The sequence below is a fragment of the Vulpes vulpes genome, chromosome 15, assembly GCF_048418805.1.
Source record: "Vulpes vulpes isolate BD-2025 chromosome 15, VulVul3, whole genome shotgun sequence".
In the NCBI taxonomy this organism is placed as follows: domain Eukaryota; kingdom Metazoa; phylum Chordata; class Mammalia; order Carnivora; family Canidae; genus Vulpes; species Vulpes vulpes.
The window spans coordinates 48,646,891-48,669,910 of NC_132794.1; the positions used below are offsets into that span (position 1 = coordinate 48,646,891).

Sequence of the window (23,020 nt, forward strand, 5' to 3'; positions counted from 1 at the left end):
TGAGAGACAGCATGTCAGGAGTGCTAGCTGAGGACCCAGAACAACCATGATAAGGCTCTTCCACAGATGGGTGGGTGGGGCAATCAAGAACATCCTGGGCAGAGTAGGCAAGGGAGTTAGAAGCCAGGCCAGGCCTCTTGAACTGAGCACCTATTGGTCCTTTCTAAGAGCTGGAGACTTCCTGACTGGAGGGGTATAAGTGGAGAGACCATAGGTCCTAGTTTGTCCTAGGACCATCGCAGTTTATGCCTGTTGTCCCAGTATAATTATTAACAGTAGCCCTTGTCATATTCAAAAATGATTTGGCCACCGTAGACATAGGGGACAGTCCAGCAGGGCTCTCTTTGGGGGCAGGCTAGAGCCTAGTGGGCCCCTCCCCTCTGTATATCCACTGACAGGAGGTTCTTCCACTATTCCTCTGACTTACTTCCTGGGTCCTCCTACAGGTGGCTGGCTGCAAGACACCCTCAGCGGAGCAAAGTCGCATCACCCAGCTCCTCAGAAACACCTTCTCTTCAGTACGGCAGGAGCTAGAGGCCCTGGCCGGGGCAGTGTTATGCAGCCCAGGCGGGAGCCCTGGGGCTGTGGGGGCTGAGCAAACACAGGCCTTGCTAGAGCAATACTCAGAGCTGCTGCTTCGGGCTGTGGAGCGGCGCATGGAACGCAGACTCTAGTTTCAGAATCCTGTTCCAAGTGAATGCTCCCCCTATTCCAAACTGTAACCCCTGCTCCACTCTCCAGAACCCGTGGGGATACTTGGAGTGGAAAGCAGGGATCAGTGCTCAGAGGGGAAGCAGCTTTCCCAGCTACTTCTCATGGGGCCCCTGTATTTATTAATTTATTTCCCTGACTGTTGCCTCACTGTTTTGGAAATCCTGCCTCCACAGCCCCTCTAGTGGCTCATGCAGGGTAGGTCTTGGATCTTTGTCATCTTGGTGCTGTGAGGAGTAGAAGGGCAGCCTGCCCCATCTGGGGGAAATTGGGAAGGGCTGGCCCTCTCTTCTTAGAAGCCATTTGAAATTACTGCAGGGATCAGCTCCCTGGGGTGGAGCACACACAGGGTATTCAGTGGGGTGGAAGTGAGAGGCCATGTGGTATCAGTGCCCTTCAGCCAACAGCGGAGCTTCACCTCTACCTCCACTTCCCCTCCCATACCAGCTGCACTCCCCTGACTGCCAGAGCAGGGGTTATCTGTTTTCCCCAATTCCTGGCAGTTCCCAAAGGCAAAGCCCTCTAGCCCTCCAGGGCATTTCCAGCCATCAGGAGGCTTGAGTGGTATCAAGGCCTGAGCCTCCACATTCCACTCCCATTCTCCCTTTAAGAGAGCCCTAGCATTATCTCTCTCCCTGTACCACCCCCCTTTCTTTCCTGGCCAGAACTTGTGGAGACAGCTGTGGGATGTTGCTGCAGGACAGTAAAGCCCTCTGCTGGGCAAACAAAGCCCTGGCCTCTTTTTCTCAGCCCCTTGGTCTTCCCTATCTGCCCGGCCCTGATCCCCAGCAGGCTGTTAGACCCAGAGGCTACCTTCTGCTTGCATCCTGAGAGATGACTGTGTTAGAACTTCCCTCAAGGTTTACAGGGCACCAGCCCACCTCTAAGGACCTTGGCCACAGATGAAGTCGACACACACACACACACACACACACACACACACACACACGAGTGTTCATGGCTAGAGTACCTGGCTGGCTGATGTGTGCCTGGTTTCCCTTCTTGTACTACTCCTGCTTTACCACCCTGGCTCATGTGGAATTATCAAGGAACACAAAAAGGATGCTAGCCCGAATTCTGGATTCTTGGTGTCCACAACCTAGTCAATATGAGATGGCTTGTGGGTTTCTGATTTGGGTGGAAGGAACCTCCTCAAAGGCAGTGCTGGGCACCCAGGATACTCTAGATACCGGAAGTTGAGGGGAGGGGAGAGGCACATGGGACTGCAGAAGGGGTCAAGAGACACCAGGAAAGGTGGTAGGTGGGACAGGTACGTGGTAGAGGGGAAGGGGGTAGATTAGAATTAGAATGGCAGTTATTAGGGGTAAGGGGATGGATATAGGGCACAGAGGGCAGGTAGAGTGGGACCAAGTAGTGGAGTTGTTGAGTTAGGTTGAAGAACATGTGTCTCTGGGCCCTACTGCTTCCCTCTGCCTCAGGTAAGTCTGGGTAGCTTTCCTGGAGATTTGGGCCAGAAAAAGCTATTCTTCCACGGACAGGCCATCCCTACTGGTTCTATAGGTAGAAGCTTAGAAAAAAACAGGTTTCTGTAGAGTGCCCAGCTCTTGTTTGCATCAGCCAGGCATGCCCCAGCACAGATGAAACCTGTTTCACCTTCACTCTTCAGTACTACCACCACCTGCATATGCAAACTGCAAAGAAGTCCTACAGCTGCCCTTGGTGAGGGTCGGAAGTCTACTCCCACTCCCCCCACTGGCACGCTAGTCACAGCTCAGCCCAAAAAGGCTCAGGCCTGGCCCTCGGGCTGGGTTCTCTCTGAACCTCAGCCAGCCAGTCCCTCAGAGGAGGGAGATACACTCCGGTTAGATTTGTGAGAAGGTGGCCGCCCTTCCCCACCCACAGCTGAGCGTTGGGTGGGAAGGGGGGGTCTTGTGGTCGGCCAACGCCCGCCCCTTTCTGCATGTCTGAGGCCACCGGCAACTGCCGCCCCCCCCCCCGCCCCCCCAACCAGATTTGCCCTGATCCAGTTTTGAACTCTTACCCCCCCTTATTTATAACTTTTATACTTTGTCCAGGCCCTGGCGCTTCCCTCTTCCCCAGGTCTCACGGGGCAGGGGCCGTTTTTAACTCGTCCGTTTGTAATGATGTATGAACTCGTCAATAAACACAATCGTTTGTTAACTCTAGGATGCCAGCGAGTGGGGCGGGCGGGAGAAGGCGCGGCCTCTCGCCGGCGGCGGGATTCGCTGGGGTTCGCAGGACCCGGGGGCGGAGCCTCGGGGGGCGGGGCCTCGCGGCGGCGGCGGCGTCATGGCGGAGGCGGCCTTGGACGCGGTGCGGAGGGAGTTACGAGAATTCCCGGCCGCCGCCAGGGGTGAGTGGGTGCGCGCAGGGCAGCCTCGGGACGCGGGCGGGACCTTGGGCTGCGGGAGCCGGGTCCCGAGTCGGGTGCGCCCCGACCCTGCTGACTCCTTGCCGGCCCACTGCGATCGCTGTTTTGCGCCCGCCCCGTGCGGGCCCTGAGCGGGCCTGCTCCCGTGGTGGCATGTCCTTGTGGCATGTCCTTGTGGCTTTCTGGGGTGGCTCTTCGCTTTTACCCCCAGGGCCCGGGCCAGTCTTGCCCCTGCTGTGTTTCCCACAGTCGGGTCCGGATAATGGGGCGGTCTGTTCTTGCCCCTCCCAGCCCTTCCTGGGTGCTCCCTGCCTGAACCCCTGCTGGGACACTTTATTCAGGAGCGGACTTCTCCAAGCCGGTGCAGAGCTTTAGGGGAATCGTAGGCAACTGTACAAGGAATCCCTGGCTCTTCCCCTGCTTCGTTTTATTTTTCTCTCTCCTTGGTTCCCTCTCTCCCTCCTTCCCAATTTTGTTTTACTGTTAATTGGCAACACAGGCACGTGGTTTAAAAAAACGTGTTTGTAATGTAAGCATTCCTCCCGTTCTAGGCTCCAATTTGCATCCTCCCAGAAGCAGAAATACTCCAAACCTACACACACGCACAACTGTGTATCTCCTTTTGTATACAAATGGTAGCCTGCTAAACACTTTTTTGCACTATGTATTTTGAAGACCACCCCATATCCCTCTTCCTCAGTCTTTTTCACACCTGGGTACTAGTGTGGTAACTTACTGAATCAGTCTACTATTGACAGGTATTTAGGTCATTTGCAGTCTTTCTTTTTACTAATGCTTCCATGAATACTTTGAGCACCTCCGTAGTAAGCACCTCAATGTGTTTAGGATGCATCAGTGAACAAATCTCTGCCCTTATGGACCTTACATTCCAGGTGAGACAGACAGCACTAGACACACTAAATGAGTTAATTATACAGTCGAAGAGATGGATTAGAAGATAAATGTGGGAGAAAAAGTAAAGCAGAATAAGAGGTCTCATGCCAGGGATGGGGTAGGGGCAGGTTTTTTTTTTTTAAGATTTTATTTATTTATTCATGAGAGAGAGAAGCAGAGACACAGGCAGAGGGAGAAAAGCAGGATGTGGGACTTGATTCTGGGACTCCAGGATCACGCCCTGGGCCAAAGGCAGGCACCAAACCACTGAGCCACCCAGGGATCCCCTAGGGGGCAGGTTCTAAGTTTAACTAAGATGGTCAGGGTAGGTAGGCTGCCTTGATAAAGCGATGTTTGAGCACAGGCTTGAAGGAGGAGAGGAAGGTAGTGAGCCACTCAGACATTTGAGAGAAGAGCATTGCAGATAGAGGGCACTGGGGCCCACTTCCTGAAGTGGAAGTGTGCCTGGTGTGTTCGCGGAACAGTGAAGAGGCCAGTGTGCACATGTATGAGTATTTTTGTTGGTTAGATTTCTAGCAGAAGAATTGTTAAGCCAAAGGAATTGTTTGGGTCCCTTTTGAAATTCTCTCACATTGAAGCCTCTGAAGGGAGCAGTAGCCATTCTCTATAGGTCTTTTCCTTGATGAGGTAGTAAAGCTGAAATAATTGCAGAAAATACAGAAGGTGAAAAAAAAGTGGAAGTTTCCACATATTTTAAGAATCCCAGTGAGAACAAGAGGGAGATTTATGGCACCCCAAATCACCTTCCCAATGTGACTGCTTTGATGGGCTGGCCTGACTGGGCTGGCCCTTTGCTCCCGTATCAGCTTGGCAGGTTCTCTCTTTTCCTTCTGGCCGGTGAAGTAAGTATATGTGCCATCTCTCTCCTTTTCAGTTTTGTTGAGTCCACCAGCATCTTCCCACTTGGAGAAGACTTCCCCACTTCCCACTTTTTGATCTAAAGACGTTTCCTTTCCGACTGCAAAGCAAAGATGACCAGTGTGCAGACTGACTTGAGAGAGAGAGCGTGACCTCAGAGGTGAAAATTAGTGCCGTGGCCTTCCACTGGGGCCAAGGCATTCAGGCTGGATCTCACAGATGAAACTAAAAGTCAAGCCCTCTGTACCCTTTATAGACGCTAGGAGAAAGGCATTTCAGTCTGAGCAGCAGGAACGAAGTTTGGCTCCACCTGAGAGTGGAGCCAAACTGAGAGTGTGGTAAGGGGCAGGCACCAGACAGGAGGAAACCAGACTGGAAAAGTAGGTTGGGCCTGATCATGATCATGTATCACCTTGAATGCATGCCAGAGTGGACTATAATTTATAAATCATCAAAGGATTTTTTTTTTTTTTTAACTAGGGGTATGGCAAGATGAGATTGTATTTTAGGAAGATGACTGGGGCCAGGGTGAGGAATGCTTTGAGAGGGAGTGGAATTGAGCCAAGGGAACCAGTTCTCTACAGCAACCAGCCAGCCAGGAGATATTGGAGACTTTGAACCAGAAAGCCAATATTTACTGAGCACCTGTTGTATGTTAGGGACCTTTCTAGGTCCTAGGGATACATCAGAGAACAAGAAGTGCATCCCTGCCTCCATGGAGCTTATATTTGATGCTAGCAAGAGAGACTAATGGACAGTTTTGCCAAGTGAAATACATAGTGCACTACATGGTGATGAACAAAAGGGGTAGAGAAGGAAAAAAAGGCAAGGGGTATAGGATTGTTGGGGACAGGTTCCAATTTAAAAGGGTTGTCAGAGAAGAAAGCCTCGTTGAAGTAATATTTGAGGACCTGAGGAGGTAATCTAAAGGTAGATACTGGCAGAGGAAAGGAGGGTATAGTTTAAGAGACAGAAGGTAGAATCACTAGAACTTCGAGAGCATCAGTAGAGTGACAGGAGTGAGGGAGAAAGAAGAACTAAGATTTGAGAGAATTGACACAGGGCCACTGTAGACATCTGCACAGATGACATACTGCGTGACCTGCATAAATGCACGTGGTAGTGCTGAGTGTCTGAGGATGCTGATGCTGTTTAGGAATATCAGAGATCAGAGACACAGTTCAGCCCTTGCTTTCCCTCTTACAGTTTTGTGTGCCAGTCTGTCTCCCCAGTTAGGTTGTAATCTTGAGATGACTAGGATCATCACTTTACCTCCACATTGGCTAAACCAAGTGCTGAGTACATTCTAGGTACGCAGTATCAGTGTTGGAGGGTGCTTTCCAAAGTCTAGACTCACCCACACCAGCCTGTGGCCTTGGGGCCTCAGTGCTACTCATTCGGGAGCTCCCTGCACTATCTAACTGGCTGCATCTCCTGATGGCTGGCAGGAGGTTGGGCACTGCAGGGTGTGAAAACCGAGGTTTCACTGTACAGGGCTGGTCTCAAGGACGGTTTGGATTTTAGGCTAAGCAGCATCCCCTGGCCCTGTGGACTCTTATAGCCCAGCTCAATGTGTTTGTGGGTGCTTCATGCTTTCTCCCTTAAATTTCCCTCATTCAATTCCTGGTTGTCTGGGGTCCCTTGGTCATCAGTGGGCATTATCCAGTGGTAACAGCATGTCCTGCCCAGGGAATGCATCTCTTATGTAGGCAGTGGGGCAGCAACTGGGTGCTGTTGGCTTCAGCCCCTCAACCCTCCTCTTTCTCTCAGAGCTCAGTGTGCCTCTTGCTGTGCCCTACCTGGACGAGCCCCCCACTCCACTGCACTTCTACCGAGACTGGGTCTGCCCCAATAGGCCCTGCATCATCCGTAACGCCCTGCAGCACTGGCCAGCCCTGCAGAAGTGGTCCTTCCCTTATCTCAGGTGGGGGCTCCCCTGGGGGGTGTTGGGTGGTACTTTGTGGTATCTGGGTAGGCTGAAAGTCCTTTCTTCCAGAGCCACAGTGGGCTCCACAGAGGTGAGTGTGGCTGTGACCCCAGATGGTTATGCAGATGCTGTACGAGGGAATCGCTTTGTGATGCCTGCTGAGCGCCGCCTGCCCCTGAGCTGCGTGCTGGATGTGCTCGAGGGCCAGGCCCAGCACCCGGGAGTCCTCTATGTGCAGAAGCAGTGTTCCAACTTGCCTACCGAGCTGCCCCAGCTGCTGTCTGATGTAGAGCCCCACGTGCCCTGGGCCTCTGAGGCACTAGGTGAGTGAAGGCATGGCATGGGCCAGGCAGGGAAGGAATGGGAAGGAAGGAGTCAGCTCTGCTTGCTGCTTCTCCCTTTGGTGATGACTTGGCCAAACTTGGGCCCTCAAGGTCAAGTGCTGTGCACTAAATGCTCAAGTCTCCAGGCCACAACTTTGTATTGAACTACTGAACATTGTTACCCTCCTTTCTACCCCAGGGGAAGAGACTCCTCCTAGAGCTCACCCTCCTCTGTGCCTTCTCCCTGTTTGCTCCTCCCTGTGAGCTTCTGGTGCCTGCCCCTTCTCTCTCTCCCTTCAGCACCCCCCCGCCCCCCGGTTCTGGTCCAGCATCACTGTATGGTGGTTGGTCATCAGGTCATTCCCAGCCTGACTATTGAAAATGACCCCTCCTAACTCTGTCTCTTACCTCTGACCTGCAGGAAAGATGCCTGATGCTGTGAACTTCTGGCTAGGAGAGGCGGCTGCAGTGACATCTTGTAGGTGTCAAAGGAGTACAAGAGGTGGGGGAGGAGGGAAGAGGAGGCCAAGAGTGGAAGGTTGGGTTTGGATGGAAGTTAGATGGGCTATTCTCTGAGATTTCTTTTGGAATTCTGGGGTTTGGACATGACAGAGGGCTTTTCAGGTTAGGGAAGGTCCCATGGCACTGGGGTAGAGGGCACTGTTTCTTCTAGGTCTCTAGAAAGCCCTCCATAGGCCAGCTAGGTCAGGGGTAAACTCAGGAGAACCTTGTTTGCTTGAATTTCCCCTCTTGGCAGTAATGAGCGCAGGACCTGGTGAGCATCCAGTCGCTGGCAGGCAGAGATCGGAAATGCCAAATGCTTGCCCAACTCCTCAGCATTCCCTGGAGCCTGCTTTGTGCTCTTCTGTTATACTATCTGTCACATCTGTCTTAAGTGCAGGGCATTGGATGTGATCATTTGCCCCCTCTTAACCCTGCCCACTGGGGCTTCTTTGTATTGGCAGTACATAAGGACCACTACGAAAACCTCTACTGTGTGGTCTCAGGGGAGAAACGCTTCCTGCTACATCCACCCAGCGACCGGCCCTTCATCCCCTATGGTAGGGGACTCAGCCTCTAAGTGCTGGAGAGCTGGTGGCCCAAGGTAGAGGGAGGGCAGTGGGGGCCCTGGGCAGGCTGGTGCGCCAGGCCTGAGGTGTGGGCACAGCGTTGCCATTGTGCTCAGGGAATAAGTGGGAGGAGCTGACAAGCTGCAGGCCATTTGAGTGTCCCCATACCTTTCTCTCTCTGGTTTCAGAGCTGTACACACCAGCAACATACCAGCTAACCCAGGAGGGCTCCTTTAAGATGGTGGATGAAGAAGCCATGGAGAAGGTGTCTGCCTCCTTCCCGGGCCCTGGGGTGGGGGAGGGTGGGAGTCTGATCTTGGAGAAACAGGTACAATAGAGCTGGGGAGATGGCACCTGGCTCTGAAAGATCCCGAAGTCTGGGCTCTCCTGGTGCTAACAGGGCAGGGCTTGTGGTGTTTACCTTTGGAAGGGATAGAGCTGGAGGGCCTGGGGCCTTTGGGCCTATTCCCTGGCATCCATCGTGTCCTCAGGTACCCTGGATCCCACTGGACCCACTGGCTCCAGATCTGGCCCGGTACCCCAGTTACAGTCAGGCCCGGGCCCTTTGCTGCACGGTGCAGGCCGGTGAGATTCTCTACCTGCCGGCCCTGTGGTTCCACCACGTGCAGCAGTCCCATGGTTGCATTGCTGGTAAGGAGCTGCCCAGAGGGCAGCTGGGGGATGGGTTGGGGAGGCAGTAGGTTGGGGGGGTACCTTCATGCTCAAGTCTCTATTTCCCCCACAGTGAACTACTGGTATGACATGGAGTATGACCTTAAGTACAGTTACTTCCAGCTGCTTGACTCCCTTACTAAGGCCTCCGGCCTCGACTGATGGAGCTCTGGTGAACATTGCCGTTGACAATGGTGGGAAAGGTCGTGGCCCTCCCTGGCCAGGTCACTTCCAGAGGCAACCTGGAGTTGGAGGGTGCTGGCTGCCAGCCCAGCTTGCCTTGGGATCATCGCTGGGGAATTTGGGGCCAGACAGGTCTGGGTGTGGGCTCCCAGGAAGTTGCCACACTGGTGAGGCAGCAGCCTGTCCTGGAGGAGGAGTGGGGCTTCAGGTGCAGTGCTGCCTCTCACCAACACTGTGGCTTTGGGCGACTTGCCACCTTGGAGCACTGATGTCCTGTCTGTAGAACAGAGAAAATGGTGGATCCTACCCCATGGTTGTGAGGCTTGGAGAAAGATCTTTAAGGACCATAAGGGCTGGCACGGAGGGAAATGTATAATAAAAGATGACTGTGATTCATGTGTGCTAAGACTCCCTCTCGAAGTTTCCTTCTGTGGTCTGGTGAGGGCTGGAAACATTTCAGGGTTCCTCTGATTGTGGCTGAGGCCTGGGTCCAGACCCAGGATTGAGGAGCTCTCTGCTGCTAAGACCCTGTATCCGTGAGAGCAATTGCAGCCCTTCCAGGCAAGCGGGCCCCACTGACTCGGCCCATACAGCTGTACCCAGCTTTGCTCTGGCCTTGTTTGCTGACCTCCAGCTCCAGGCAGCTGCTGGGGTCTGGTGCCCTGCTTCTCTCACAACAAGGACAGGTGGCTGTGGGGGTGGACAGAAGCCCCTGCCCCTCACCTTCACAGGGGTCTCCACATTCAGACTCCCTCCCTCCCTGCACCAACCCAGACCTTCCTGAATGCCACCCGGAGGCCTCCTCATCCCAGCCACCCAGCTCCCAGGGTGACACAGCTGTGCACTTGGCTTCAAGAGGGCTGTTTCACAGAACAAACCACACCCCTGCCAGGTTGTGATGGGCCTGGGGCACTCCCCTCAGATTGGCCAAGCACTTCAGTCAGGACTGGGCATTCCTGTCCTACTGGCACTGGAGGTTGTGAAAGACCCTGTGACAGGGGACAAGGTTCTTCCATTTGCTGCTCCCCTGGGCCCACTCCCTGCTCTCTAGATGTCATTGGCCCTTCTAGGTCCAGGCACAAGAGCAGGGCTGGGTGGAATAGGTGCTGCTGGCAACGGCTGGAGGGAATGGCTCTTTCTGGGTGGTAGGCCCCCATCATGGGGGAGTCTGGGTCTTCATATAGGTTCCTCATTTCCTCTGCAGGTGGCTTGTCCCGGAGTGGGTGTGAAGCTTGGGTGGAGTGGAGGCGGTTGGGAGGGACCAGGGAGGAGCTTGGGGCCTGCTGGTACATCACTGGCTCTGGATTAAAAAACCCGCAGTCCTTGGTCCTGCACCCACTGCCTGCCGTTTGTGGCTCTTGAGGACAGTCAGCCTCATGGCTCTGGTAAGACCTGCTAGGCCGCTGGGCCCCCATTCTGACCCTTGATCACCCTGGGGCCTGGTTAATGTTATTTCTTTTTATTTTTTAAAGATTTGTTTCTTTGAGAGAGCATCTGTGCGTGGGGTAGGGGACAGAGGGAGAGAATCCCAAACTGACTCCCCATTGAGCAGGGAGCCTGATATGGGGTTTGATTGCATGACCCTGAGATCATGCCTGAGCCGAAATCAAGAGTCAGATGCGTAACTAACTGAGCCACCCAGCCCCTGCCTGCCAAGTTAATACTATTTCTTAAGAGGAGCGATGAGTTTCTCCAGGTGTAGAGAGGGGAGCTGGCCATCACTGAATCAGAGTGGTGAGCAGAAGCTAGGGAACAGGTGGGGTCTAGGGATTAGGGGTTGTCTTGAGTTCTTGCCCTAGAGATGGGCTCCAGACAGAGTTCCCTGGCCCCATGGATTTGGGCCCTGGGAACTCAGGCTCCCAGAAAGTGGCTTCTCCAATGTTCTTGATTCAGTTGTTTGGAGTGTGGGGGCCCTCAGGGTAGACACTGATAGATGAATTTCCTCAGCTCTGTCCCTAGATTCCATCCATCAGGACCCTTTGGAGGCAGGGCTGAAGGCTAGAAAGAAAAGATTAGTTAGTACAGGCTTCTCTGGCACACTTGCCATGGTTTATATCCCCAAACCCATGTTCCTGGGTTTGGTTGGATCCACCTAGGGACCCTCTTTAGCCTGACCTTATAGCACCTGAAGGACTTGAAAACCTGTGGGTGGTCTGAGCTGCTAATTACTGTTCCTACTCCCAAGTAAAGGGCCCGTTTCCAGAACTGATTCCTGGCCAGGGGTCGGAGAGGCTGTCTAAAAACCAAGTCTGTGCTCTTCACTCCTGCCTCTCCAAATAGTTTGCTTAACTGGAGCATGTCTCCATTTAAGCTGTTTAACCAGACAGCAGCCCCACCAAGGCACCCAAGGCCAGGCTGGGTCTTAACATGCCTCTTCTCTCTCTGTAGCCATCTAATCCCTGAGGTGTCCTGCCACCCACCCAAGACCCACCTCAAGACTGCTTAGCAAGGGTTAACTGGAGATGTGGGGTGGAAAGACTAAAAGATACCATAGCAAGAACTGGAAGTAGGTAAGGGTGGGATTAAGAGAGCATGAATCGAGCCAGCCTGGTCCAGTCCTGGCCCTGGACCTCAGGCAAGTGACTAGCCTTTCTGTGCTTCTGTTTCCTTGTGGGATCGCTCATAATAAGTAGTCCCTACACACAGGGTAGCTGTGTGACTAAACAAATTAATGTGTGCAAAGGCGTTCATTATTCCCTCGGACCAGAGCTGGCCCAGAGTTTGTGTAAGTGTCGGCAGGATCATCAGGAGCTACCACAGCCACCTTTCCATTCAGGACTCTGACGAGGTGGAGTGCAGCCAGGTAGCTGGCAGGGCTGGGCCCTTTGGTTCAGGATTATTCCTGGAGGGGTGACCCTGGCATCTCTTTGGCCTTTGTCCCTTTGGATTCAGCAGCCTGCAGCAGGCCTGTCCTCTCCCTCCTCTGCAGGCAAAGGTTCCTGGGACCTGCCTGCTCACCGTTCGTGTCCTACAGGCCCATGGCCTGCCCTCGAAGGACTTAGGTGAGTGCTGTGCCCAGGAAGGGCCGTGTAGCTGGGTTCAAAGTGGGAGAAGGGCAGTGGGAAGAGATGCTAGGACTGGGCATGCAGGGGGTCCTGGAGAGGGGGCCAAGAGGAGGTGCTGGGTGGAATGTCTCCTAGCACCTCAGCCTTTGCTCCTCCTGCCTCCCAACTTGGCTCCATTGCATGGGTCTCTAAGCCTCCCAGGGCTGCCTGTGATGGAAGGTCGTGGACACGGGCAGCTGGGCTGGGTAGGGCTCTTGGCCATCAGCAGCCATTTGTTCCTCCTTCCTGCAGTGACCCCCTCTGACTGCTACGTAAGCCTTTGGCTGCCCACAGCCTCTAGCCACAGGCTCCAGACTCGCACAGTCAAGAACTGCAGAAATCCCATCTGGAATCAGAGCTTTCGCTTTCGAATCCATAGCCAGCTCAAGGTGGGCCGGACGTCAGCCCCTGCCCTGCCCACTGCCCCTGCCAGCCCTCCTTCCCTGCTCTGGCTCTGCTCACCTTCCTTTTCCACTCCTCTGTCCTGCAGCCCCTTACTCTGTTCCTTTCCAGAATGTCTTACAGCTACAAGTCTTTGACCAGGACCTTCTGACCAGTGATGACCCCATGTTGTCAGTGCTGTTTGACGTGGGGACTTTGCAGGCTGGGGAGTTCCGCCGAGAGAGCTTCTCATTGAACCCTCAGGCAAGGCTGTGCAACAGGGTAGCAGTGAGCCTGAGCCCAGGGAGGGCAAATGCTTTGGGGTGGAGCTGGGTACATGGCCCTCTTCTGCAGTGAGTGGGCCAGGCTTCCCTGGCATCCCAGAGGCCCCTGCTGTCCTTAGAGGAACAGTGCCATCTCTGACCCTCTTTCTTGGCCCTTAAGCCAGTAACAGTTTTCTAGGAGCCACCCAGAGAAGGTGAACAGAGCACCCTGGAGATGGCCATTGGCTCTCTCCACTTTCCCCAGGAGTCCCAGCTGGCGTCTGCATTGAAATCTACACACACGTTCCTCACCCCTCTAACTTGCTGCTTTATCTCTCCAGGGCGAGGAGCGGCTAGAAGTTGAATTTCGGCTGCAGAGACTGTGAGTCGGGGCCATGGGGCAATTCCTTTTGGGGAATGCTTCCTTTGGTGGCAGTGCTTCTTTGGGGGAAGGACAGAGCCCAGCATACCCTGGGAGACATCCAGTATTGGTGGAGGAATGTCCTGTCGTCCTTGGGGGTGAGAGCATGGAAAGCGGGACTTGCACCGAGGGTCACTGGGGGCTGTTTCCAGGACAGACTGTGTCGAGCAGCTTGTCAGCAATGGCATCCTGGTGGTGAGTCCAGAACCCCTCCCTCCCATTCTCCTTCCTGGGCCTGAAGCCTGGGGCCCCATTGGGGATTCGGGAGTAGAGCTGAATTGGGGGCCCCTGGGATTTCAGTTCAAGAGGGTACAACCTCAAGCAAATGTTTGGTGACTCAGGGCCAATGTAATAAAGCGCTGAGGATCAAAACCAGGGTACTGTGGGTGGGTGGGGCTCTAACAGGGGAAGAGTGCGAGTCTGAGGGGCTTTCGTAATGACTCAGGCCCGGGAGCTCTCCTGCTTGCACGTTCGACTGGAGGAGGCAGGGAACCAGAAACGTAAGTCTCCAACCTACTAGGATAGCCCCAAGCCCTCCATCCTTGTCATCCCCTTCCTAAGGGGACCCTGGAAGGGACCTTAACATTAGCTGCCCTCTGCTCTCATAGGCAGCAGTAGAAGTTGGGGCAAATCCATGCTGGGGCTCCATCTCTCGGCCTCGGCCCATGTCAGTCTTCCCTCTCAGTGGGCAGAGGAAAGTGCCCCCCAGACCCCTTATGCAAGACAGCCTTGGGCCTCTGTGGGCCAAGACCTTATGCTTAACCTTTCTGTTCCGGTTCCTGTTCCAGAGTCAGAGGGCAGAGTTCAACTTGTGGTTCCTGGGTCCTGTGAGGGTTCACAGGATGCCTCCGTGGGTGCCGGCTCCTTCTGCTTCCATTGCCCAGCCTGCTGGGAGCAGGAGCTGGGTATTCTTCTGCAGGTAGTGTGCTGCTCCCTCATATGAGGCGGAGCCTACAGGGTCTTTCTCCCTCCTTCCTTTCACACTTCCTCCTAGCTTGTCCCTCTCCTCATGCTGAGTCCCTCGCCCCATCACTCTCTGGCAGAATCAGGCCTCCTGGGTCAAAGGTGGGGTTAACGTTAGCCTCCTGTCTCCCTTCCTGCCTGCTGCTGCTTATTTCACTCCCTGGGCCATGGCTGAGGTCCTTGCTGGAACAGAAGGGTAGAGATTCTGAGGTCTTCTTTCATCCTCCCTGCAGGATGCCCCTCACGAGCAACTGAAGGTGCCCCTCAGGGCCTTGCCCTCTGGCCAAGTGGTGAGGCTTGTCTTCCCTACATCCCAGGTACTTGATCACCTGGAGGAAGAATGTCAGAAGTGTGGGCAGGGCTAGGCCCTAGGCCTTGCAGGGCCAGCCTGCTTTGGTAGGAGCTTGGGTCTTTGGGCTAGGCTCTGGGGAGAGGGGTCCTCTGAGCAGCCCTGCCTTTGAGCCTCAGGCCTTGCCCCTGTGGAGATGGCTAGAGGCCCAAGGGAGTATGGGGGACATCATAGGGTGTGGCTTGGGATGAGATGAGAGGGACATGATGGCAGATTTCTGTGACTTAAGTGTTTATGGTTTCCAGGAGCCCCTGATGAGGGTGGAGCTGAGGAAAGAAGAAGGGTGAGAGCCAGCTGGGAGAGGGCAGGGAGGGAGGGAGTGGGCCGCCACCTGTACTTGAAGTTGAGGCACAGATAGGGCAAGGGAACTACCAGAGGAGAGAAATTGCACTCCCTTTAGGTGGCAGTCATCGTGGGTGGGCCTTAGCTAACCTTCATGAGACGGAGAGGAGTTGCCCACCCTTCACATGCCTGGGAGACCAGCTTCTCACCACGAAGAGGTGGGAGACAAGAGTTTCTTGTCTCCTCTGGAGTCATCTTTGGGTGGGGGAAGACAGAAAAGCTCAGAGTGGGGAAGTAGATCTGTGGTGGTCAGACTCACCAAGGAGCCTACCTGGGACCCTGGAGGGGCATTTTTAGGCACCAGCATTTCTGGTCCTTGTTGCATTCCCAAGTGTTCCCACATGGGTCTGGGTTCACCTTCTCCCCATTCCATCCACACGTGTCACACTTTGGTCCAGGCAGGAGTGAGGGGTGGGGAGAGGAGTGACGGTTGGCAGTGGGTTTCTCAGGGCGAGCAGACCCAGCTTCCTTTTCTGTGATGAGGCCAAGAGCTGCCTCATGATCCCTTCCTTCGCGCCAGACCGAGGGAGCTGGCTGTGCGTCTAGGCTGCGGACCGTGTGCCGAGGAGCAGGCCTTCCTGAGCCGGAGGAAGCGGGTGGTGGCCAGAGCCCTGAAGCAGGTCCTGCAGCTGGGTGAAGACCTGCAGGAGGACGAGGTCTGTGGACTGAACTGCACTGGATAGGCTTCCTCAGGCTTGCTCTAGCTGAATGATTGTATCTTCACCAGACCAGAGCTTGGCCCCGCCTGCTGTCTCTCTGCCCCTGCTCCTCTTCCCTCTCACTTGATGTTTACAGGAGCCTGATGCCATCAGATGTAGAGCTTTGCACTAGGCACCGGGAGGTTGATTGTAAGCTGCCCCACCGGGCTGACTTTCCTTCTTGTTGTTTCTTGATTCTTGGCCTCGTCCATATTTTGGGACTTGGGTCCAACCTGACCGGTCCGTGAGACATGCAGAGTGAGGGCTGCCCGCTGGCCCGGGGCAGTCCTTGGAGGTTCAGATAAGCCTGGGGAATTTGCTAGGGAAATGACTTCTCCTTTCAAGAGGAAAAAGGGTCGCTGTGTGGGAGACTTGAGGTGGCTGTGGGGCTTCCAGAAAGTGATCATGACACTCCTCAGGGGCTAGGGGCGAGGAGATGAGGCTTGGAACTTGCCCATTTTTCCTGGAGTGTTTAAAACCAGACAAGCCCCAACCCTTGAGAGGCTACTTCTGATTAGATCCTCCTCAGTAGGCCTGACCAGAACTGGTTCCAAGAGCCCTGACCAGGTCTTGACTGACGTGGCTGTTCTCGCTTTCAGATTCCAGTGGTGGCAGTTATGGCCACTGGCGGTGGGATCCGGGCGATGGTTTCCCTCTATGGACAGTTGGCTGGACTGAGGGAGCTGGGTCTCTTGGATTGCATCTCCTATATCACAGGGGCCTCAGGCTCCACCTGGTGAGCTGGCGGCAGGTTGGGTGCAGGAGTCCGGGGGTGGCAGTGGTAAGGCTCTTGGAATCCATAGGTGCCTCTGGCCCAGTTGGGAGAGCTGGGAGAAAGGGCGTGCCAGAGGGAGAGCCACTCAGTGGGACCATTGGGAGGTGCCTACTAGATTGTTGTCCTAGGACAGAGAGCCCATGGTGTGCTGTGACGCCCGGGCTCTGGCTTTTCTCAGGGCTTTGGCCAACCTCTACGAGGACCCGGAATGGTCTCAGAAGGACCTGGCAGGGCCGACCGAGTCACTGAAGACACAGGTGACCAAGAGCAAGTTGGGTGTACTCGCTCCCAGCCAGCTGCAGCGGTACCAGCGGGAGCTGGGGGAGCGTGCCCGCCTGGGCCACCCGGCCTGCTTCACCAACCTGTGGGCCCTCATCTGCGAGGCACTGCTGCACGATGAGGTGTGGGGACTCCTGGGCCAGGGTATGGTTTGGAGATGGGGAGCTGCCCTGGGCAGCAAGGAGGAAAGGTCTCAGATACCAGAAAGTCACAGCTTTAGGTTCAAATCCTCTCCTACCACCAGCCCCATAACCACACACTCTCAGACCAGCGAGAGGCCCTGAGTCACGGCCAGAACCCTCTGCCCATCTACTGTGCCCTTAATACCAAGGAGAAGAAGCTGAGCACCTTTGAATTTGGAGGTGAGTAGCCCTGGAGCTGAGAGCTGTGCTCTTGTGGCTGGTAGGGTGAGGGGGAGTGGGGCCTCTGTGGAGGAGGTGGGTGTTACACCCACTGCTTCTGGGCCAGGTCCCATGCTTTTCAGAGACTGTCATCCTACCAGAGTCACTCAGGCTTTGGGATGGGGTTGGGATCTATAGGTCCATGGTCATGGTGACTGTGACCAGCCTGAGCCTCCGGTGGTGATAGAGGATCCTGGGGTTCTGAACCCCACAGTGAAGCTGTATGGTCTCCTCACAGAGTGGTGTGAGTTCTCCCCCTATGAGGTTGGCTTTCCCAAGTATGGTGCCTTCATCCCCTCTGAGCTCTTCGGCTCTGAGTTCTTCATGGGGCGCCTGACCAAGCGGCTTCCTGAGTCCCGAATCTGCTTCCTCGAAGGTGAGAGGGAAGAGCTTGGAAGGTTAGGGAAGCTAATGTAGTGGGGAGAATGGGCCTGGGGAAGACGGCAGGCCTCCACCTCTCAGCTCACGGGGACATGTCCTGGTCTAGGATGGGTTGTGGGAAAAGGTCAGATTGTGATGGGGTGGGGGACTCTCCCCCTTGTGTCCCCTCTGTTCCCCTTATGTTCCCTCTCTTAGGTATCTGGAGCAACCTATATGCAGCCAACCTCCAGGATAGTTTATACTGGGCCTCAGACCCCAGTCAGTTCTGGGACCGCTGGGCACAGGATCAGGCCAACCTGGGTAGGTGCCTGGGCTCCTTGTAAGGAGGTGCAGAGGCAGCCACTGGGGTGTCTGGGGGTGGTGGGATGGCCTTTGGCAGTCCACAGAAGCTGGGGTAAAAGTTCAGGGGTCCCCATTTCCTAAAAGATATTCCGTTTTCCCCTTTCTTGACTGTGCAGACAAGGAGCAGGTCCCTCTTCTAAAGATAGAAGAGCCTCCCACTGGGACTGGCAGGATTGTTGAGTTTTTCACTGACCTTCTGACGCGGCGCCCACTGGCCCAGGCCACCCACAATTTCCTGCATGGCCTCCATTTCCACAAGGACTACTTCCAACATCCTTACTTCTCTACCTGGAAAGGTATCTTTTTCTCTCCCTGGTCCCAGCACTCCAAGGTCTGCTCATGGCCACCTGAGCCTTAGATCCCTGGTCCAGACACCCAACCCCTGGGCCCTAAGCTCCTTTGAGTTTAGTTCACTGGGCTGCCTGGACTGGCAACCCTTTTCCTCTCCTTTTTATTGTGGACCACGGCCCATCTGTGGGGTCTTGGGAAGTAGCAGGGCTACTTTGGCAGGAGAGATCAGGGACTAGAGGGCAGAGTTGGCTTCTGCCAGTGGCAAGGAGCTAGCATTAGGGTAGAGGGGTCTGTTGTGCTCCATACCAATGACAGCTGCTTTTCTACCCCACCTGCCTAACCTTTCCAGCCACCAAACTGGATGGGCTCCCCAACCAGCTGACACCTGCAGAGCCCCACCTTTGCCTGCTGGATGTTGGCTACCTTATCAACACCAGCTTCCCGCCCCTTCTGCGGCCCACACGGGACGTGGACCTCATCCTGTCGCTGGATTACAACCTCCAAGGAGCCTTTCAGGTGGATTAAGGGGCAGGCTTGGGAGGCAGTGGTGACACCAGCTGGGCCTGGCATCTTGGCTCCGGCTTTAGGGGAGATCTACCTTCGAGTCCAGTATGTGGTCCAGCATCCCTTAGGGGCTGGACATCATATGAATATGGATCCCATGAATTTACCACCAGGGGAACTTACTCTGCTCAGGAAGTTGAAGTGACAAGGGAGAGGTTTTCTTTTTTAAACTATTAGCAAAATTTACTGTAATAAGACAAAGCATAAAAACCATGTTCTGATTATCACAATGACAATTTTGAGTTAGCCAAAAGGTAGAGTTCAGATTTCTGGTTCTTGATTTACACAGACATTAGATTTACTGTCATTACGAAATAGCTTTCCTGTGTCATTTACATTTAGGGACCAGCAATAATAGCATTTTATGGCTAAGACGATACCTGCACGTGCATGATTTTATCATCTCACAATAAATAAGGTTCTGAGTTAAGGTAGCTGGGAAGCAAAGCAAAGGATACAATGAGTCCTAAGGGGTACTGAAGGGCCTAATAACTCCAGATGGTCATAGATAATCCTGGAGAATATTCCATCAGGAGTGCTTGGGAGGAAGCCCAGGAGATGTAGCTGGTATAGCATTCAGGTCTTCCTTCCCAAACTGCTTCAGGGCGGGGGGGGGGGGGGGGATGTTTTCTGTGTATTTTATATTTGGGGCACCTGTCCTCATTTGGGCCTCGGGAACCCTGTGATGTGAGTTTTTGTGTTGGTCCAGTGAAGGTTGCTGTGGAAGCTGGAAGCCATCAGCAGCCCTGGGCCACGGAGCTCCCAGGAGCCGCAGCAGAGGGGTGGTCAGGGTCATGGTGCTTTCCCTGGCCTGGCCCTGGGGGTGGGCCTCGGTCAGATTTGGCAACCGGGCTCTAACTCCCAGGGGTCTCAGCCAGCCTCTGCATTCAGTTGGCCCAGTGTCGGGGCCCCGGAGAGCCCCGTGGGCCCTGCCCCTGACGGCACTTGTGCCTGCTCTGCAGCAACTTCAGCTCCTGGGCCGGTGGTGCCAGGAGCAGGGCATCCCGTTCCCGCCCATCTCACCCAGCGCTGGAGAGCAGCAGCAGCCAGGAGAGTGCCATTCGTTTTTGGACCCAGACTGCCCCGAGGCCCCAGCTGTGCTGCACTTCCCTCTGGTGGATGACTCCTTCCAGGAGTACTCGGCCCCTGGTGAGCCCCCCACCCCTCCTCCTGCTCCCCCCCACCTTCTGGCTGCCCCGTAGCCAAGCTCCCCACTTTCACCAGGCATCCAGCGCACACCGGAGGAAAAGGCAGCGGGGGAGGTGAACCTATCTTCCTCCGACTCCCCCTACCACTACTCCAAGGTGACCTACAGCCCAGAGGACACGGACAAGCTGCTGCGCCTGACCCACTACAACATCTGCAACAACCGGGAGCAGCTGCTAGAGGCCCTGCGTGCGGCTGTGCAGCGGAGGCGGCAGCGCCACCCCCAGTGAGGGCGCAGGAGGGCGGCTGGCCCGGGGTTCCTACCGCCCCTCCCCTGCCACTTGGGTAGACTCACTCCCTGGCCCCCTGGCTCTTCTGGGTGAGTTGGGGCAGAGACAACTCACCAGATCATCCAGAGCCTCGGGCCTGAGTGGCCCGGCCCCGGCCCTCTCGCCCTCTGAATGGCTATGCCAGGGTCAGTGCCCAGCGCCACCCTGACGGGCCACCACAGCCTTGCCACCTACACAGGCATGGGGGTTGAGGGCTTAACAGGGCTGGGCCTGGTCTCCTCAGGCCAGAGACGTGTCCTCTTCAAGCAAGGAGAACATTCAGGGATTCGGTGGTAGCCTCACGTAGACGTGGACAATGGCGTGAGCCCAGAGCAGTACTGACCACAGTTGCATAAGCACCCAAAGCCAGGGGACCATTTTCCCTTGCAACCTTGAGTGATTGTACAGAGCGAAATAGAGCGATTTGTGGATCACAGGCTCATAAATGTGAGATGGTAGCGGGTTGTCATTGCTGTCAAGAAAGGACAGGTCACCCTGGGCTCTTGGTTATACAGAATAAGGACTGGTTTGGAAAAAACCTCCCCCCAGGCACCTTACAGAGCTAGCTAGCAGAGGGAGAGCGGGCCGTGCATACCCCACTGGGGCTACACTCTCCAAGTATGGAGGAGGCCAGTATGGCCTGGGGGTGCTGCTGCTGGATCCTGGCCCTGTGCAGGTGAATGGATGCACAGGCAGTGGCGCCAGCACCCCTGTCCTCCTCCCGTCAAAGGGCTGCTTCCTGTTCCACAGGAGGGGTGGGATCAGAGCAGCCAAAGGGACAAGCACCAATGGCTTAACTTCAGTAAGTTGTGATCTTGGTGAGGGCTGCCTCTTAACAAGGAACAGTCTATTCCAGAAGTTGGTCCTGAGTAGCTGGGTAGCAGAGCCTTGTTCTGGTTCTCTAGAGGTTGTCCTTGGTTGGTGCCAGCTCAGGGTTTGCTTCAGGGCCTAGATCTGTTGGGAGTAATAGGAAGGCAGAGTGAACGCAGGGCCTGGCCTCCCTTTGAACATTCCACCTTCTTTTAATGTTGCTGTGCTACTTGGATACTGATTGCTGACAGGTAGCTGCAGGTCTGACTGGGGTGTGAGGAGGCCAGTGGGTGGGAGGAAACAGGTTCTTGTGACTCAACTCCCCCTTACCTGTCTGCTCTGGCCCACCAATTCTTGGGCCCTGCCTTGGGCATGTGGCTAGCAACACAGTGGAAGAAATGGCCGCCTTAGAAGCCACCATCCAGGATAAGTCATCTGAATCCTAAAGCGGAGCCCGTGGGTCCTGTGCAGCAGGCTTGTGCAGCCGTGGCTGCCCTCAGGTGTGCTGCAAGGGCTCTGTCTGTGCCTGAGTCTGTGGGGGTGTGTGTGTGTGGGGTAACAGCCTGATAGCTGGCCTGCTCTAGGACAGTAAGTCTCCCCTTTCCCATTGGAGCAGGGGAAAGCAGGAGAGGTGGCGGGCAGAGGGCAGGTCAGAGGGGGCTGGCTTGCAACCTGTCTTCTGTCTTAGGAAGAAGAGGCCATGGAGTGAGTGACATGGGGAGACCGAGGGAGTCTGCACCTTGGGCCCGGCCTGGGCAGGAAAGGCATGAGGAGCCAGGGGCAGGTGCCTGGGCAGGGCCAGCAGCCGGCAGGAACTGCAAGGGTTGCAGCTGGCCATCAGCACTCACGTGCATACCCCTCAGTGAGGAAGTCAGGGGACAGCCATGGAGCCTGTGGGAAAAGGGAGTCTCAGGACTTGGACACTGAGCAGGGGTTTGTACGCAGTGGGATGGGTGCTTGGATTTTCTATTGCTGAGGGTCTCCAATATGGGGATTACCCTATACCCTAGCAGCGTAGGTCTGAGGCTCCAGATCTTAAGACAGCAGCAGCTATATCAGTCCTGGGGACTCAGGACTCCCCCCCCCCCCACACACACACACCCAGGTGCCCTACCTGAGCGGAGCAGCAGGGCTGGACACCGTCTCAGCAGTGTGCTCAGCTGGGAAGCCCACAGGTCTGGCTCTGAGCTCCAGGCTCAGACTCTGGGCTGCAGAGCAAAGGGAGCTCAGTGTCAGCCCTGGTGCAGGTGCTAGGCCCTCTGAAGACAGCAGCCTCCTTGCATGTTTGTGTCTTCCCTCAAATGCATATGTTGAAATCCTAACCCTGAGGTGATGGGGTCAGGAGGGTGGAGTCCTTACAAAAAGGACCCCAGAGAACAACCTGACCACTTCCACCAAGTGAGGACACAGTAAGCAGGTGTCACGCACAACTCAGACTTACCAGACACCCCATCTGCTGGTGCCTTGATGTTGGACTTGCCAGGCTCTAGCACTGTAAAAATAAATGGTTCTGGTCTATAACCTACCCAGTCTGATATTTTTATTAAAAGCGGCCCAAACAGACAGATGTGCCCACCACAGGAGGCTCTGTATGCACCAAGCTTTGCCTGTGCGGAGGTGCGGCACAGGCCCAGCCCCCAGGCAGGCCCCCAGTGCACCCTGCCTCCTAAAAGTCTGAATGCAGGCTAAGAAAGGCTCAGTCTGGAGGAGATCCCGAAGAAACTCAAGATCCCTTTGGGATTCTGGAAGGACAGGCTCAGAGGGGACCAGAGACAGTGCAAGGAATGGAGCCAAGAACCCAGAGAGACTGGGAGGAACAGGAAAGGACTCCCACCTGGGCTCCCGGCAGCCTGAGGACATGACCTGAACATGCTGTCCAGGTGGGGCCTGTCCGACCACACCGACAGATACCTGGTGCAGGGGTGCTTCCCAGGCATCCCTCCTGATAGAACTAGGTTTGACCACTGTCCACAAGATACCCAAGGGCAGTACATTCAGAGCTTTTTGAGGACTGGAAGGTTAGAGAAGGTCCTAGGGTCACAGAACAAAGCCTAGGAGCACTCAGGGGAGTCACAGAGACAGACTCCAAAGGGACCAGGCGGCAGCTGGGGGCAAGCCTGGCCCTACCTCTGGTACTAATTAGATGAGCTGTCTGATCTATGGCAAGTGGTTTACCTTTTCTGGGCCTTAAATTCTTTGAGAAGACACTAAGTCCCAACTACATCTCAG

The 23,020-nt window shown here is 55.2% G+C and overlaps 4 protein-coding genes across 16 annotated transcripts in view; 3 read left to right on the forward strand and 1 right to left on the reverse strand.

The window, feature by feature from the left end:
- The window catches only part of MAPKBP1 (mitogen-activated protein kinase binding protein 1), a 52,059-nt gene extending 49,206 nt beyond the window's left edge, over positions 1–2,853 (forward strand). For all 7 annotated transcript variants that reach the window (XM_072738352.1, XM_025998516.2, XM_025998518.2 and 4 more), the window contains one exon: positions 447–2,853. In XM_072738352.1, coding sequence (XP_072594453.1) covers positions 447–674 — 228 coding nt within the window. In that variant the 3' untranslated portion in view covers positions 675–2,853. The remainder of the gene's footprint in view (positions 1–446) is intronic.
- A 4-nt stretch (positions 2,854–2,857) lies between these two features.
- Positions 2,858–10,397, forward strand: JMJD7 (jumonji domain containing 7). Of its 5 annotated transcripts, XM_072738360.1 has the most exons (9): positions 2,858–3,046; positions 6,608–6,761; positions 6,890–7,087; positions 7,509–7,565; positions 8,053–8,148; positions 8,346–8,422; positions 8,649–8,808; positions 8,903–9,001; positions 10,217–10,397. In XM_072738360.1, the coding sequence occupies exons 1-8, from the start codon at positions 2,861–2,863 to the stop codon at positions 8,989–8,991; spliced, it is 1,017 nt and encodes a 338-aa protein (XP_072594461.1). In that variant the 5' UTR covers positions 2,858–2,860; the 3' UTR covers positions 8,992–9,001; positions 10,217–10,397. The 5 variants fall into 5 exon arrangements, with proteins under 5 accessions (XP_072594461.1, XP_025854309.1, XP_072594459.1 ...); XM_025998524.2 differs by lacking the exon at positions 10,217–10,397 and having other exon boundaries at positions 6,842–7,087; positions 8,903–9,420; XM_072738358.1 differs by lacking the exon at positions 10,217–10,397 and having other exon boundaries at positions 6,878–7,087; positions 8,903–9,420.
- On the forward strand, positions 10,217–22,316 carry PLA2G4B (phospholipase A2 group IVB). 3 transcript variants are annotated; one of them, XM_072738356.1, is made up of 21 exons: positions 10,217–10,397; positions 11,720–11,815; positions 11,942–12,014; positions 12,309–12,445; positions 12,570–12,701; positions 13,042–13,082; positions 13,274–13,316; positions 13,567–13,621; positions 13,910–14,040; positions 14,318–14,401; positions 14,679–14,716; positions 15,296–15,431; positions 16,073–16,209; positions 16,427–16,649; positions 16,772–16,889; positions 17,167–17,304; positions 17,505–17,609; positions 17,768–17,947; positions 18,292–18,458; positions 19,469–19,655; positions 19,731–22,316. In XM_072738356.1, the coding sequence occupies exons 1-21, from the start codon at positions 10,389–10,391 to the stop codon at positions 19,940–19,942; spliced, it is 2,442 nt and encodes an 813-aa protein (XP_072594457.1). In that variant the 5' UTR covers positions 10,217–10,388; the 3' UTR covers positions 19,943–22,316. The 3 variants fall into 3 exon arrangements, with proteins under 3 accessions (XP_072594457.1, XP_025854306.1, XP_025854305.1); XM_025998521.2 differs by lacking the exon at positions 11,720–11,815; XM_025998520.2 differs by lacking the exon at positions 10,217–10,397 and having other exon boundaries at positions 10,447–11,815.
- The window catches only part of SPTBN5 (spectrin beta, non-erythrocytic 5), a 46,473-nt gene continuing 44,894 nt past the window's right edge, over positions 21,442–23,020 (reverse strand). The window contains exons 67-69 of the mRNA XM_072738122.1: positions 22,233–22,283; positions 21,906–21,999; positions 21,442–21,682 (exon numbers count right to left, since the gene is read on the reverse strand). Coding sequence (XP_072594223.1) covers positions 21,442–21,682; positions 21,906–21,999; positions 22,233–22,283 — 386 coding nt within the window. The remainder of the gene's footprint in view (positions 21,683–21,905; positions 22,000–22,232; positions 22,284–23,020) is intronic.